Source organism: Bison bison, unplaced genomic scaffold, assembly GCF_000754665.1.
Source record: "Bison bison bison isolate TAMUID 2011002044 unplaced genomic scaffold, Bison_UMD1.0 scf7180017864112, whole genome shotgun sequence".
NCBI classification, from domain to species: domain Eukaryota; kingdom Metazoa; phylum Chordata; class Mammalia; order Artiodactyla; family Bovidae; genus Bison; species Bison bison.
In genome coordinates this window covers 214,770-229,115 of record NW_011494684.1, presented here as the reverse complement: position 1 = coordinate 229,115, position 14,346 = coordinate 214,770, and the positions used below count along the sequence as shown (strand labels likewise).

At 45.6% G+C, this 14,346-nt stretch overlaps 1 protein-coding gene across 1 annotated transcript in view; it reads left to right on the top strand.

Annotated features, from left to right (window-relative positions):
* DNHD1 (dynein heavy chain domain 1) overlaps nucleotides 1-14,346 on the top strand; it is a 62,836-nt gene that overhangs the window by 197 nt on the left and 48,293 nt on the right. The window contains 6 exon segments of the mRNA XM_010839148.1: nucleotides 427-544; nucleotides 789-1,602; nucleotides 5,442-5,615; nucleotides 9,786-9,989; nucleotides 10,070-10,180; nucleotides 13,095-13,251. Of these exon segments, the coding sequence (XP_010837450.1) occupies nucleotides 427-544; nucleotides 789-1,602; nucleotides 5,442-5,615; nucleotides 9,786-9,989; nucleotides 10,070-10,180; nucleotides 13,095-13,251 (1,578 nt within the window).

The following is a 14,346-nucleotide window of genomic DNA, read 5'->3' as shown; positions in this document are numbered from 1 at the left end:
TCCTCTCCCCTTTCACCTCCTCTTCCTCCCGCACCCAGCCCAGCCGTCTCCGCTCTTCCCCCGCCCCCGCCTCTATCCCGCTTAGTAGTCCTTTGTACCCTCTCCTCTGGTTTCTATCCTCAACACGTTCTCTTAGTCCACGGGAGGGCAAACGGGACCGGGCTTTGCTGCCTGTCCGTGACGACCTGCTCCTTCAGGCGATCGCCAGGCTCCAGTCCCAGTGTCTGTTCCCTGCTATTCTGAGGTCCTCTGAGTGAGCCCTTTTAGGTGCGTGAGCCACTTTGCCTCTACCAGTGATCATACGTGTGCGTGTCAGGCTCTGTTTTGGGGGTGGCTGTGAATAGAGCGAGCCTGTGCCGGAGATCCAAGTCTTACAGTGATCATACGTGTGCGTGCCAGTCTCTGTGTGGGGGTGGCTGTGAATAGAGCGAGCCTGAGCCCAAGTCTAAGTTCATCCATTTCTCCTACAGGCACTTCCCCATGAGACCTCACCAGCACATCCCGCTCTCTTCCCTTCCCTTGCCTTCTGTGCCCCATAGCCCAGGTGAGGGGATGGTGTCGGGGGCAGTGGAAAGGGACTCCTGTGCAGGGAGGGGCCTGCCTCGGTCCTGGGCCTGCTTTTCACCGGTCTTAAGGGGAAGCTGTAGGGTTGGTTGAGGGTCTCAGGAAACTGCAGCTCTATCCATCTCACTGTCCTAAGTCCCTCCCTTCCCCGTTCTCCCAGTCCCCTTGACACTGCCCAGAGCCTAAGCCCCCTTCTCTTGCCTCTCTTGCGCTGCACCAAGCAGGTGAGATCCATCAACCAGGAGCCTGGAACTGGCAGTTGGATCCTGAGCAATGGGCAGGAGCAGTTCGACGGCAGTTGAATGCCTGGCTCCTCTTGGTCTCAGATGAAGAGGCATCATCTAAAGCCCTTGAATCTCCACGCTCCGTAGGTGTCCTGGACAAAGCAGAGCAGCGCCAAGCCTGTCAGAGAAAAAAGAGGCAGTCTCTGAAGGCAGTGACTCAGTCTGAGCGGCCCACAGTGCTGGAGCTCCTGGTAGCTGAGCTCCAAACCCTGTTCTCGAAAGTGCTACAGGATGGCAGCCCTGCGGCGTGGAACTACCTGCACGCCGTGCTGGGTCTGCTGCCCCCATATCGAGCGCTGCTGGTCGGCCGCCTTGACTTGCTGCCTTTCCTAGAGCGGCTATACCGCTGGGCACCCTGGGTTCAGGCCCAGCTCCACTTGGATCTGCTGGATGCCATAGACCAGGCCTTTCCCCGAGACACCTCTTTGTTAGAGGGCACCTCCCATGTTGACTGCTATCCCCAGAAGAAGAGGTTCCATCATGGGACCCCATGCCCAGCATGCCCTTTTGTGCAGACCCAGTGGGAAGGGCAGCAAGTCGAGGACGATTTGGCCACATGGCTGCGACCACTGACCCTGCCCGAGCTACAGCACAGCCTGGGTATTGTCGGTGCAGAAGTGGCCATGGAAGAGACCCAGTGGCTAGATGGCCTCAGGCTTCTGCCCTTGGCACTGGCGACTGACATCCCAGTACAGTATGAAAGCAGGGACACTGACAACACAGAGGAGGAGCCTGTTGGAAGAACAGAGACTAAGTAAGTGAGGAACCTAGTCCAGGGCTTTGAGCCAAGGAAAGAAAAAAACCTCTTCCTTTCTGTCTGCTAATAATCCCAGTGGTCTCAGTGTTAATCCCCTTAGGAAAATGCAGAAATTAATGAAAATCACAAGGCAACCTCGAGGAAGCCAAAGCTTCAGGAAACAGCCTGAGTTTCCAAGAGTTTCTAGAGTTCTTTCTCATGTAGTGCTTAGTTGTTTTTCTCACTTGTTCCGTAATCCCTGAATCTTGCCCCTAGGCCTACCTACTGCAGGATACTCAATCTGGATCTCTTTCTCCAGATGCTCCTAAGTGAGTGCCTGTCTGGGGGCCCCTCCCACTCGTCTATGTGGGAGGGGCCCCCTCCCACGTCTTGGAGCTCCCATGTCTTGGAGCTAAACCAGCTCCAAGGCAGACTAGAGTTGGCTGCACTGCCAGCTAAGACTTTTCATTCTGATCCTTCCAGAGTCTTCTTGCCCTACGAGTGAGGGACTCTTGGCCCTTGGGGTGATGATTTTCTCCCCAGTGTGGCTCTTAAACTGCTCTCTTAGGATTTCAGAATGCCTACAGAGACACCCTCTTCTCAGAGTTCTCTAACTCTAGTCTTGGAATTTCTCCCTGTCCCCTGGCCAGCTTCTCTGTGACACATTCTGGAAACTCAAGCTGTTTTCTGTTTCATATTCTCTAGGACTGGCTTGCAGGCATTCATACATTCACTGTCTGGGAAGAAGGCTAGTTTTACCTTCAATCAACCTTGGCGTTCTCAATTTTAGCTCTGTTTATGGCTGGGGCAGACTTCCCTGGTGGCTCAGATGGTAAAGCGTCTGTCTACAATGAGAGAGACCGGGGTTCTATCCCTGGGTTGGGAAGATCCCCTGGAAAAGGAAATGGCAATATACTCCAAGACTATTGCCTGGAAAATCCCATAGACAGAGGAGCCTGGTAGGCTACAGTCCATGGGGTCGCAAAGAGTTGGACACGACTGAGCGATTTCACTATATCACTATATATGGCTGGGTCAAGTTTTTCCTAAAGCCTTAGAGCCTTAACAGTGGGCAGATAGGTAGGCTCTTGGAGTCCTGATGGAAGGTGGCCAGTGCTTTCATTGTGTATGCCTTCAATAGCCCCACCAGATGCTTTTTTTTCAATGATCTGCCCTGTGCCCTGAGTATAAGTCTCCTTTCCTAGGGGAGCAATCTAGATTGAGTGAGAATGGGCTGAGATGCTGGCAAGAAGTCAAGTTCTTGGTCCTCTTTTTGGAGCTGGCAGTAAACCTCTGAGGCCTAGTTAATATGGCTTAATTTCACCATATTCCCCAGGACTGGCCTCCCAGGCATTCATACGTTCAAGAAGTATTATTGGATAAACAATATATATCAGGAACTGCTAGATGCTGAGGATAAGAGAGATTCAATGTCTTCCCTTGGGTTTTGCTGCTGCTGCTGCTGCTGCTGCTAAGTGGCTTCAGTTGTGTCTGGCTCTGTGCAACCCCACAGATGGCAGCCCACCAGGTTCCTCTGTCCCTGGGATTCTTCAGGCAAGAGTACTGGAGTGGGTTGCCATTTCCTTCTCCACCCTGGGGTTTTACAGCTTAGTTAAGGGAGATAGATGTTAAATTAGTTGATTTAAGTAAAATAGCATTACAATTTGTGTTAAATGCTACAAAATCAAAGAACACTGCCTTTTCCCTGGCTCTTCCTCTAGGGGTATGTGTTTGTGTGTGTGCATGCACATCAGAATTAGGAGAAAGCACATCAGAGGAGTTTGGGTTTAAATTTGGGTTGACAAAATACCTTGAAGGTCAGGAAGTGAAATAAAGTGGAAAGTTTCAAAGAGGAGGGAGTAGTCAGTGTTAAACTCTATCAAGACAATTAAGAAAAATCTGAAAAAATATTCACTGGATTTAGCAACAAGGAAGAGGTTGGTGAGCAGTTTCAGTGTAGTTTCTTGATGAGGAAGGCAGACTGTAGTGCATTCAGAAGTGAATGGAAGGGGAAGAAGTGGAAATCAGGTTTCATTCTTTCATGAAGCTTGGCTTGAAAGAGAGCGATTAGGACAGCAGATTGAAAGAACAATGGTGTCTGAGTAGGACTTTCAAAAAATGGAGAGGTGTTTATAGCCCTCAAGACAGTCTTTGAGAAGTTGGTGCTCAATAAATATTTGTAGAGTGAATGAATAAGTATAGGCTAACAATGGAAGAAGAGGAGATTAAAAATACATCATGAAGAGGGGAGAAGGGATCCAGAGCACAAATGGAGGAATTAGTCTTGGAAAGAAGAAGGTCACTCCTTCCACTCAAATTTGGAGGCAAAAGTAGAATGGAAATATGTACAGATAAATGTGTGGGAAGGCAGCTGAACTTGAGGGAGTTATTTCATGGCTGAGAGCCTCAGTTTTTACTGGGCAGGGACAGAGGCAAAGAAGGGGACTGGGAGCTCAGCGGGGCTGGGCGTGGGAGTGGGGAGGTGGAAGCCTGCAAAAGCAGTCAAGGAGACTGCAAGGGGTAGCTGCCTGAGGACTTGTACTAAGACATCAAGCAGAGCAAGCCCACAGATGAGAATGGACTCCAGGAGTCTATACAGGAGATAATATTTCTGTTCTGAGATCTTCTGAACCTGCTTAGTACAAGTAGGGCTTTAATTATCAAGGAAATGAAACTTTAGTGCAGTTACACCATTAAGATGTCCTGATCTAATGTCAAAATCACAAACCCTGTTGTTGATGTGAACTTCACTTAATTTGATTAATTTATTTATTTTTGGCTGTTCTGGGTCTTCATTGCTGCCAATGGGATTTCTCTAGTTGCGGAAACCTGGGGCCACTCCCTGGTTATAGTGCCAGGGCTTCTCGTTGCGGTGGCTTCTTTTGTTGCGGAGCACAGGCTCAGCAGTTGTGGTGCGAGGGCACAGCTGCTCTGCGGCATGTGGAATCTTCCAGGACCAAGGATTGAACCCGTGTCCCCTGCATTGGCAGGTGGATTCTCAAGCACTAGACCACCAGGGAAGTCCCGATGTGGACTTTAGGGATGGCATTGTAGCCCTGGGGTAACTTGTTCTGTTGATCTAGATTTGGGTTAATTAATGGCATGAATATACTTGGACTGATTAAGTCTCAACTGAATTATTCAGAGGGTTTTTGGTTTGTTTTATTTTTGTGCTCTGAGTTTACTCTAACCAAATTTGTTAGTCCAGGTAATTGACTTTTGGCTTCTCTAATAATTAATTTTAATTTAATTTTAATTAATTTTAATTTTATCAGCTGGAATGGTAGAAGGGTAGGAAGACTGATGGTATTGGTGCAGGCTTAAGGGTGCTGAAGGATGTATAGTTGGATCCCAGCTGGGAAGAGATGGATGTGAAGGTGGAGTTTGGGTGATGATGGAGAAAGAGCAAGAAAGAACCCCCAAGCATGAAGATCATGAAGAGTTGGAAAGGAGGTATAATGGGGACAAAGATAAGAGATCTAGAAGGCTAGGAACATTGCCAGAGAGGAGATATCTAGGACTGTGGGCTTGCAAGGTGATGAGTTGGGACAGCAAAGTATTCCCATGACTTTTACTGAGTATTATGTAACACTGATGTCATAGTAATCACAATCAATCAGAACGACTACTCATTTATCAGAAAGGGAAGGGTTCTTCACACACAGATCTGAATGACTGCAGCTGCCTGGGCTGTATTTGCTTAGCATGTAAACCTTTGGGTGTAGATGGTTGACAGGCTCTAACAAGGCCACATCAGGCCCTCTCAGGCACCTAATCTAGCTCCTTTGTTCACTGGCAGACAGAGGCCACCTGACTGCTTTGCTCTGCCTCTTCTCTCCTGACTTTGTATCATACAGGTCTCAGCTGGACTTGGAAGTTCCTGAGGAGAAGACCCACCAAAAAAGAAGCACTGGCTTCTTACCACAGATTTCCCTCCCGGGTAGCCAGATAATGGCTGTTATGAAGACAGAGAGATACCTGAAGAAGATCCACTTCCTTTATCTCAACGTGGCTCCCAGCCGTTACTTTACGTGAGAGCCCACGCCCAGAGCCCTGACCTGCTCCTCCCACTCCCTGACTTCCCCCTACACTATCTTCCCCTCCTCTCCAGACCTGCTACTTTCCCGTCTTTCCTCTCCCCTCTCATTTCTTCTGTCTCCCGGGTTCCCTCTTTCTTCCCTTCTCCGCCTTCTCTCCACTCTTCACTTCCTCTTGCTCCCCTTTGCTCTCATGGCTTTTCGTGTTAGTCATTCTTTTCTACTTTTTGCTCTGTTTTCTTTATTTGGTCATCACCTTAGAAGGGAATTTGATGGTGAATTCTTCTAACTCCAGTGCAAGAATCAGGTGTTCATTTAAATCTTTGTGTTTCACAAGGCATCATTTTCCTTAGACTACTTTCCTTTAACTTTTACCTTTTGGTCCTCGTTTTATCTCTGTGCTATGAAAACAAGTCTTCTTCCGTATGACTCGAGAGTCATTCATTCATTTTCTTCCATTAGATCAAAATCTTAGTATTTTTAAAAGCCCTATTCAAGTCTCTTCTCTTCCCAGAAATATCAGTAGTAATTACCATTAATCAAGCTTTTTTTTTTTTAATACCTGTGTCATTTAATCCCCACCTACCAGTTAGGTGCCATTATTATTCCATATATGAAATGAGTAGACTGATGCATAGACAGGTTATGTGACTTGTCCAAGACCACATAGTAAGTGGTAGAAACAAGACTGAAACCTGACACTGTCTTAACTCAAAAGTCCATACTCATGAGCAGTATCTGATATCTATTCCCAGGAATCTATATATCCTGCATACACTGACCTCTTTCTCCTGAACTTCAGTGGGACTAATGATCTGTACCATCCACTGATTTACTGATCAATTCATTTAACAAGAGCTCACTGAGAGCATTGTGCTCGTTATTAAGCAATTGTCTCTTGGCTCTAGTTCTGCTCTTCTCTCTTTGCTTTGTAATGCTGGGGCTGGGACTCTGTAAACTTCATTTCTCTTTTTTCAGCTAGCTTCCTGTTAGGTTTGATTAACAGGGGGTGCTAGAACGAGACCGGATAGCAGGATAAAAGGAGAAGGGACTTTGTCCTTCCTCTGCTTTTCCTTCATATCATTGCCCCAGAAATGGTCGTTCACTCTGCCAGTAGCAGGCACTTTCTGAAGCAGCCTCTTCCTGATCCTGGCACTGCAAGAGGGATCAATGCCAAACCAAGGGGTAGCGCCTTCCCATCAGAGTTCCGAATCATAGCTCTCCAAGACCCCTCCTCCGAACTCCTCCTCTGAACTCCTTGTTTACTAGTAGCAGCCAGGTGGCATTCCTTAGAAATCCAAGTCCCTGTACTACAAGCCCCTCCTCCAAATCCATGGCTTCTGAGAACCCAAACCTCTTTCCTTTGTTCCTCTAATCTCAGGGCTGGCATCCATTTCCTGTAGTTATTGTCTCTGCTCTACCTTAGTTTTCCCTTTTTGCTTTTCAGGTGTCCTCTGACACCTTTTCTGAAACACAGTTTCTTTATTGAGTTCACTTTGTTGAAATGCTGAATGCAATTTCTGTTTTCCTGACTGGACTCTGATATAGTACTTGGCATCATGAGTGGTCTCCGGAAACAATCCTCAAATATGGGTTTCTGATATTGATTTGGTAATGTCCTTGGCCTTGGACAGTACTAGGCTTTTTGCTAATGGGAAATAGCAGGCTAGTAATCCATGACCTGTGGTGACATCACAACTGACTGAATTGTCGCTGTAGTTGAAGATGATGAACTACCTACTGACACCTAGTGGCTGCTACACTTAACTGTCCAGCTGTAGTGACAGTAATGGTAGCAATGTGGGATGGGAGCCCTGTTGACAATGGTGGAGAGCCTATAGAAAGAAAATGACAAGCTTAGGGCTTTCAACTATCAGCTCAGTCATAATCAGAGAAGCAACATATTCAAAGGTAATTAGGCACAGAGAGAAACAAGAAACCATGAGCAAGAGAACTAAAAAAGCAGTGAATAATTACAGGGCCCGCATCTGCCCAAAAAGAAACACAGTGAAGTGAGTTTTGCACTTGTTGCTGCTTTTCTCCAAACAGAGATTCCAGTAGAGCAATGGTGTGTCAGTTTTACTATATGCTCCGGAAAGACAGAGAAGATCTGACCTTTCATCAGACTCAGAATAGTAAAGAGCAGAAGTGGGTTTAAAGCAGATTTGGCTTTAAAACAAAAGAGCTGGGGGCCCACACCAAGGAGGGAGGTGTTTTCTGGTTCAACCTGTGTTATAACCAGAGTCCCCTCTGGAAGCCCAGGGGATTTAACTTGTGAGTTCTCTTAATGATTTTCACGTTTTATCTAGATACTTTGCCCAGTTTTTATAGCTGTTCTCAAGGGGAGTGTTGGTCCATATTGCTAGTGCACCTTCAGTAAAAGTGGAAACCTGGCATTTTTTGTTTCACTTTGAGGTTTTCTTTCAGTGTGTTTGCAATTATCAAAATTTTATTATATTTGTCCTAGATTGCCACACTTGCAAGGATCTCAGTTCCCAGGCAGGGATTGAACCTGGGCCACAGCAGTGAAAGCCAGAAATCCTAATCTCTAGGCCACCAGGGAACCCCCTGTCCTAGATTTTGATTTATACTTAGGGAAGACTATATTCCTTCACTTCCTTAGGGTCTTTGCTCAGCTCTCCCTGACTCCTGCCCTGTGCAGGAAGAATAGCTTCCATTAAGAAGGCCACAGGGGAAGGAGCATCCCCTTGGGAAGTCAGGCCTCAGTTAGGATAGGTAGCTATCCTGTGGGATGCTGCGTAATCCAGCGGTTAGGAGAGGGGGGCTTCAGTCAGATAGATTTGGTTTTTAAATCCTGGGCTTCCCTGGTGGCCCAGTGGTAAAGAGTCTGCCTGCCAATGCAGGAGATGCAGGTTCAATCCCTGGGTGGGGAAGATACCCTGGAGAAGGAAATAGCAAACCACTCCAGTAGTCTTGCCTGGGAAATCCCATTGACAGGGGAGCTTGATGGGCTAGAGTTCATGGTGTCACAAAAGAGTTGGACATAACTTAGCAGCTAAACAACAAAAATTCTTTCCTTAACTGCCTTGTGCAAACTTATGTCTTCTTTTTGTTCAGTTTTCTCATCTGTAATTTGGGGATAATAGTATACTTGAGAAGATCTAGTCACTTTGTCAAAAATGAAATAAAGTTTTTATATGGTTTGACTTACTGAGTTTATTCTGATATCCAAATATATGCCCTTGAGTCATTTGCTTAATAATATATGGGGGGAGTGATGGGAGAGAGAGAGAGAGAGAGAGAGAGAGAGAGGAGGTCGGTTTTACCTTTTAGGCATTATATGCATTGGACCTGGGACACACAGCTTTTAAAAGGCTAAACATACTTTTAGTGCTTACAAATATTACTGACTCCAAGTTATGAAAAGAAAACCACAGGATAAAAATTAATAAATGCTTTATTAAATGTGCCCAAGCATGGCATTATGGCAACTAGTTTACTTCAACTAGATATAGCATATAATTTATATGTTATATACTTACATATAGAGTGTATTTAATGTGGGATATGGGAGCATTTTCCTGAAATAAGACAACTTACTAGGATTAAAAGATGGCTCTGGAGGAATTTATCTGGTTCACTAGATGGCAGTTTTCTTCTTTATTGGCCTGTGTCTAGTGTTCTAGTTACCCTTGCTTTCCCCCGGTCCTCAGTTACTCCAAACAGCCTTCCCTGATTATCTCTGCATGTTATTTCAGCGTGTAGGATATACATATTTTATCATTTCTAAGATGTACATTTTTTTCACATTTCAACATTTCTGAAATTGTCATGCACCTTACAAATTGGTGGCATATCATATTGATAGCATTTTTTCTTTTAGAGTTTCATGAAAGAATGCTGCAGCTTACAATTGATAACATCTTAGATTTCATGGGATGTAAGTTCTCTGCATCTGGAGATATGAACTTCTTGGAACTGGCTAGTAGCCTTTTTCTTTCTTCCCACCTGTTTTTGGCTTCCTTTTTCTTCTTAATATCACATCTTTCTGGCTTGAAGAAAATTCTGCTCTCTTTCCCCTCTTCCCACTGTCTTCCACCTTCCTTTCTGCCTCCTGGTTTCCCCTTTCTGCCCTTCTTTTGTCCCTCCCTGGAGTCTGCACAAGTTCCCAAGGCCCTCACTGATCCGTGCTCTGGTTCAAAGGCCTTACAGCCTGATGGTGGTGCCAGCCAACAAGGTGAATCCCGAGCACTACATCTTCTCTCCCTTTGGGATCCTGCACATACATCCCGTGGAGGGCAGTGAGGCGATGACACTGGGTACCTGGCACCACCACTCTGTCCTCTGGCAACAGCTCCAGCTTATTCCATTCTTCAAGTATTGCCTCTTACGCAAGGCCTTAGCCAGGTGGGTGATGGTGGCTATGGGGTTTGGGAAGAGGCATCACAAAGAGCCACGGTACACTGTCACTTCCCTCTGGTTTGTAGCTGGAAGAAGGGTGTGAAGTTGCAGAGGCTGCACCAGCATCGGTCTTTCCTAGAGAAACACCTGCTCCTGGCTGTCCCCCACTTTGGAGCTGGGCTGCTCCATGTCAGCAGGTGAGTCTTCAAGGCACAACTTCTATAGACTTTTTAAAAAAGTATTTATTTATTTGGCTGTGCTGGGTCTTAGTTGATCTAGTTCCCTACCAGGGATTGAATCTAACCCCACTGCATTAGGAACACAGAGTTCTTAGCCGCTGGACCACTAGGGAAGTCCCTGCAGTGGACTTCTGAAAAGTATTTTATAAGCAGTAATATACATGATCATTTTAGAAGATTTGGAAAATACAAAAAGAGCACAAATGAAAAACTCTTCAGTGTCACCATCTACAGATAACCATGACATTTTGTCACATATTCTTACAGTCTTTTTTCCCATCATATATACAAATGCAATCATACTTTACATAATTGTTATGTAACCAGTTTTTTCCTCTGAAAAATATATTCTGAACATATCCATGTATTAATAAATTTTTGTATCAACTTTCTCCAGATTGTCCAGTTATTAAATATCAAATCTGAGGATGTAATGTAGGTATTTGAAACTCTGCTCTTACCATGGTATTACTTGAGTTCTTTTTTTTTTTTTAAGAAAAAGTTTCTCCCATTTTCAGTTCTTGCTTACTTTGTCTGCACAACTCCTCAACCATTGCAGTTATCTTCTGTGATAGGAACTGCAAGCTCAGATGCCTGCAGGGCCCAAGGAAGAGCTGTGAAAGAAACACAGTGGGCTGCTTTCAAGACGTTAGGGACCATGGCACTGCAGTCAGTTTGGGGATTGCACCTGAAGAGGACAGTCACTACTCAGTTCCAACTGATTCTTACCATTAGGAATATGGATCCAGCAGGTCAGCCACATTATTTTTTCAGGATGACCTAGGAATCCACATTTTGTTGTAAAATCTCTTCATTTTATCTGGTTATCTTTTAATTTTTATTAAAACACCAAAAAGTTTTATTAAAACACTGTGCTGGCCAACTCTTAGTGGTACATACAAAAACTCTTTCATTCTGAATTTGGCCCATGTGCTACCAGTTCACAACCTCAGCTCTAGATTTTCTCCAGTCTAGCTTAATCATCATGGCATAATTGGATGCACAGATCCGAATTTAAGTCCTAAACATTAGCAAGAGGCCTTACTCTTTGAGCCCCAGTTTCCTGATCTGAAAACAAAAGATTTTTGCTACTCAGTTCAGTTCAGTCCAGTCGATCAGTCATGTCTGACTCTTTGCAACCCCATCAACTGCAGCACGCCAGGCCTCCCTGTCCATCACCAACTCCCGGAGTTCACTCAAACTCATGTCCATCGAGTCGGTGATGCCATCCAGCCATCTCATCCTCTGTTGTCCCATTTTCCTCCTGCCCCCAATCCCTCCCAGCATCAGAGTCTTTTCCAATGAGTCAACTCTTTGCATGAGGTGGCCAAAGTATTGGAGTTTCAGCTTTAGCATCAGTCCTTCCAATGAACACCCAGGACTGATCTCCTTTAGAATGGACTGGTTGGATCTCCTTGCAGTCCAAGGGACTCTCAAGAGTCTTCTCCAACACCACAGTTCAAAAGCATCATTTCTTCAGCGTTCAGTTTTCTTCACAGTCCAACTTTCACATCCGTACATGACCACTGGAAAAACCATAGCTTTGACTAGACGGACTTTTGTTGGCAAAGTAATGTCTCTGCTTTTGAATATGCTGACTAGGTTCGTCATAACTTTCCTTCCAAGGAGTAAGTGTCTTTTAATTTCATGGCTGCAATCACCATCTGCAGTGATTTTGGAGCCCAAAAAAATAAAGTCTGACACTGTTTCCACAGCTGTTTAAAAAAAAAAAATCACAGTCATAACGAACTCTTTGCAACCCTTTGGACTGTAGCCTGCCAGGCTCCTCTGTCCATGGGATTTTCCAGGCAAGAATACTAGATTAAGTTTCCATTTCCTTCTCCAGGGGAGCTTCCTGACCCAGGGATCGAACCAGCCTCTCCCAAGTCTTCTGCTTTGCAGGCGGATTCTGTACTTGACGGCTTCCCTGATAGCTCAGTTGGTAAAGAATTTGCCTGCAATGCAGGAGACCCTGGTTCTATTCCTGGGTCAAGAAGATCTGCTAGAGAAGGGATAGGCTACCCACTCCAGTATTCTTGGGCTTCCCTTGTGGCTCAGCTGGTAAAGAATCTGCCTGCAATGAGGCAGACCTGGGTTCCATCCCTAGGTTGGGAAGATTCCCTGGAGAAGGGAAAGGCTACCCACTCCAGTATTCTGGTCTGGAGAATTCCATGGACTATAGTCTATGGGGTTGCAAAGAGTCGGACATTACTGAGTAACTTTCACTTTAACTTACTTTCACTTTCTTTACTCAACGAACCAGCAGTGAGAATTAAATGAGATGATGAATATAAAGTACCATGTTCAATGCCTCAGTAGGAACTGAGTAAATGGTACCCATATGATCATCCTCTGTTTATCAGGGAGTCCATTTTTTCAAGGATATTTTGAGATGTAGATTTTTCAGGGTGGTTGTGGGGGGAATAAATAACAGAAGTGGGTTTCTTCAGGGATGGTCAGCCCATAGAGAAGATGGAGTTCCTTCACCTCTGATTCTAAAACCTGCCTGTCCGTCTAGACTTTAAAGACCTGCGGCTTTCCTTATTCCAAGGAAGAAGCCTCTGCAGTCTCTCCTTCTAAGTCAGACCCTAGGATCTCTTTGACCTTCTTTCCTGGCAGAAAGGGTTACCCAGTGTAAACATTTGTGCATACCCCAAACCTTTGCCAAAGAATTCCACAGTCAGGAACACCCTGGGCTTAAACTCTTCCAAAGAACCCTCAAGAGGAGGCTGTCACTGTCGGTCACTGGGAACATTATGCTGTCTCTAAACCTTTGTTCATTCTGGGGTGAGCTGGGCTAGGAATACGTCAAAAGAGTCCAAGGAAGGAGGGCAGAGTCGCCAGCTCTGACCAGTTTAGCCCTTGATTCCAGACTTCTGCAGGAGCTGCACTCTGTGTCCTGGCTCCCCCATGAAGCAGATCAGTGCTACGAGCTGCTGGACCTGAGGCGGGCTCTAGCCAAGGAGAACCACAAGGCTCTGCGGCTGCTCTATCGCTGCCTGCGTCTCTGCACATCCATCCTTCATCTGGTAAGAGGCTCCCATTTATGGTGAGATTTTTCTCCAAGCTGAACACGCCAAGGTTTCAGCTATCTCTTGGCTTAAGCTTCCCAGTGTGTTCTGGACTCTGCAGTGGGCTCAGAGTCTTTGTCCTGTTTACCAACAGCAGCCTGTACTCTAGGTGGATGGATTAGTAACAAATAGGCAGAGGCTTAGAGTCAATCTTTTCCTAAAGGCTTGAGCAGAGTCGAGAAGGAACATAACAATGTCTGATTTTCAGTCATTTGTGCCAGGAGCAGTAGAGAATTTGAAAGTTGGGATCCTGATCTTATGTGTTTCTGGGCTTATCTCGGAACCTCTCGAACTTTTGATAGGTCACCGTGGCTGATAGAAGCATCCAGTCATGGAGTCCTTCCTTCTTGTGCCTACTTTACGTCTGCGGTACATGCCCCCTGTGCGTGCGTGCTCAGTCTCTCCGTCATGTCCGACCCTTTGCGACTCTTATGAACTGTAGCCCACCAGGCTCCTCTGTCCAGGGGATTTTCTAGGCAAGAATACTGAAGGAGGTTAACATTTCCTACTCCAGGGGATCTTCCTGACCCAGGGATTGAACCCACATCTCGTGCATAACAGGTGGATTCTGTACTGCTGAGCCATTGGGGAAACCCTTCCTTATGTATACACCCATATAATAACTACCGGCAGATCAAGATATATAATGTCTATAGAACCTCAGCAAGTTCCCTGGTACTTTCTCATCAGTGCCTCCACAAAGGTAACCACTGTTATGACCTCTGTCACCATAGATTAGTTTTGTCTGATTTGAAATTTCATTTACTCTTTTTTTGTCTGGCTTTTTTTTTCAGTTCACATTATGTTAGTGAGATTTATCCATAGCACCATAGGTGGTAGCAGTTCACTCTTTTGTATTGCTGTGTAGTCTTTTACTATACAAATGTGCCACAATTTCCGGAGAAGGCAATGGCACCCCACTCCAGTACTCTTGCCTGGAAAATCGCATGGACAGAGAAGCCTGGTGGGCTGCAGTCCATGGCATCACGACTGAGCGACTTCACTTTCACTTTTCACTTTCATGCATTGGAGAAGGAAATAGCAACCCACTCC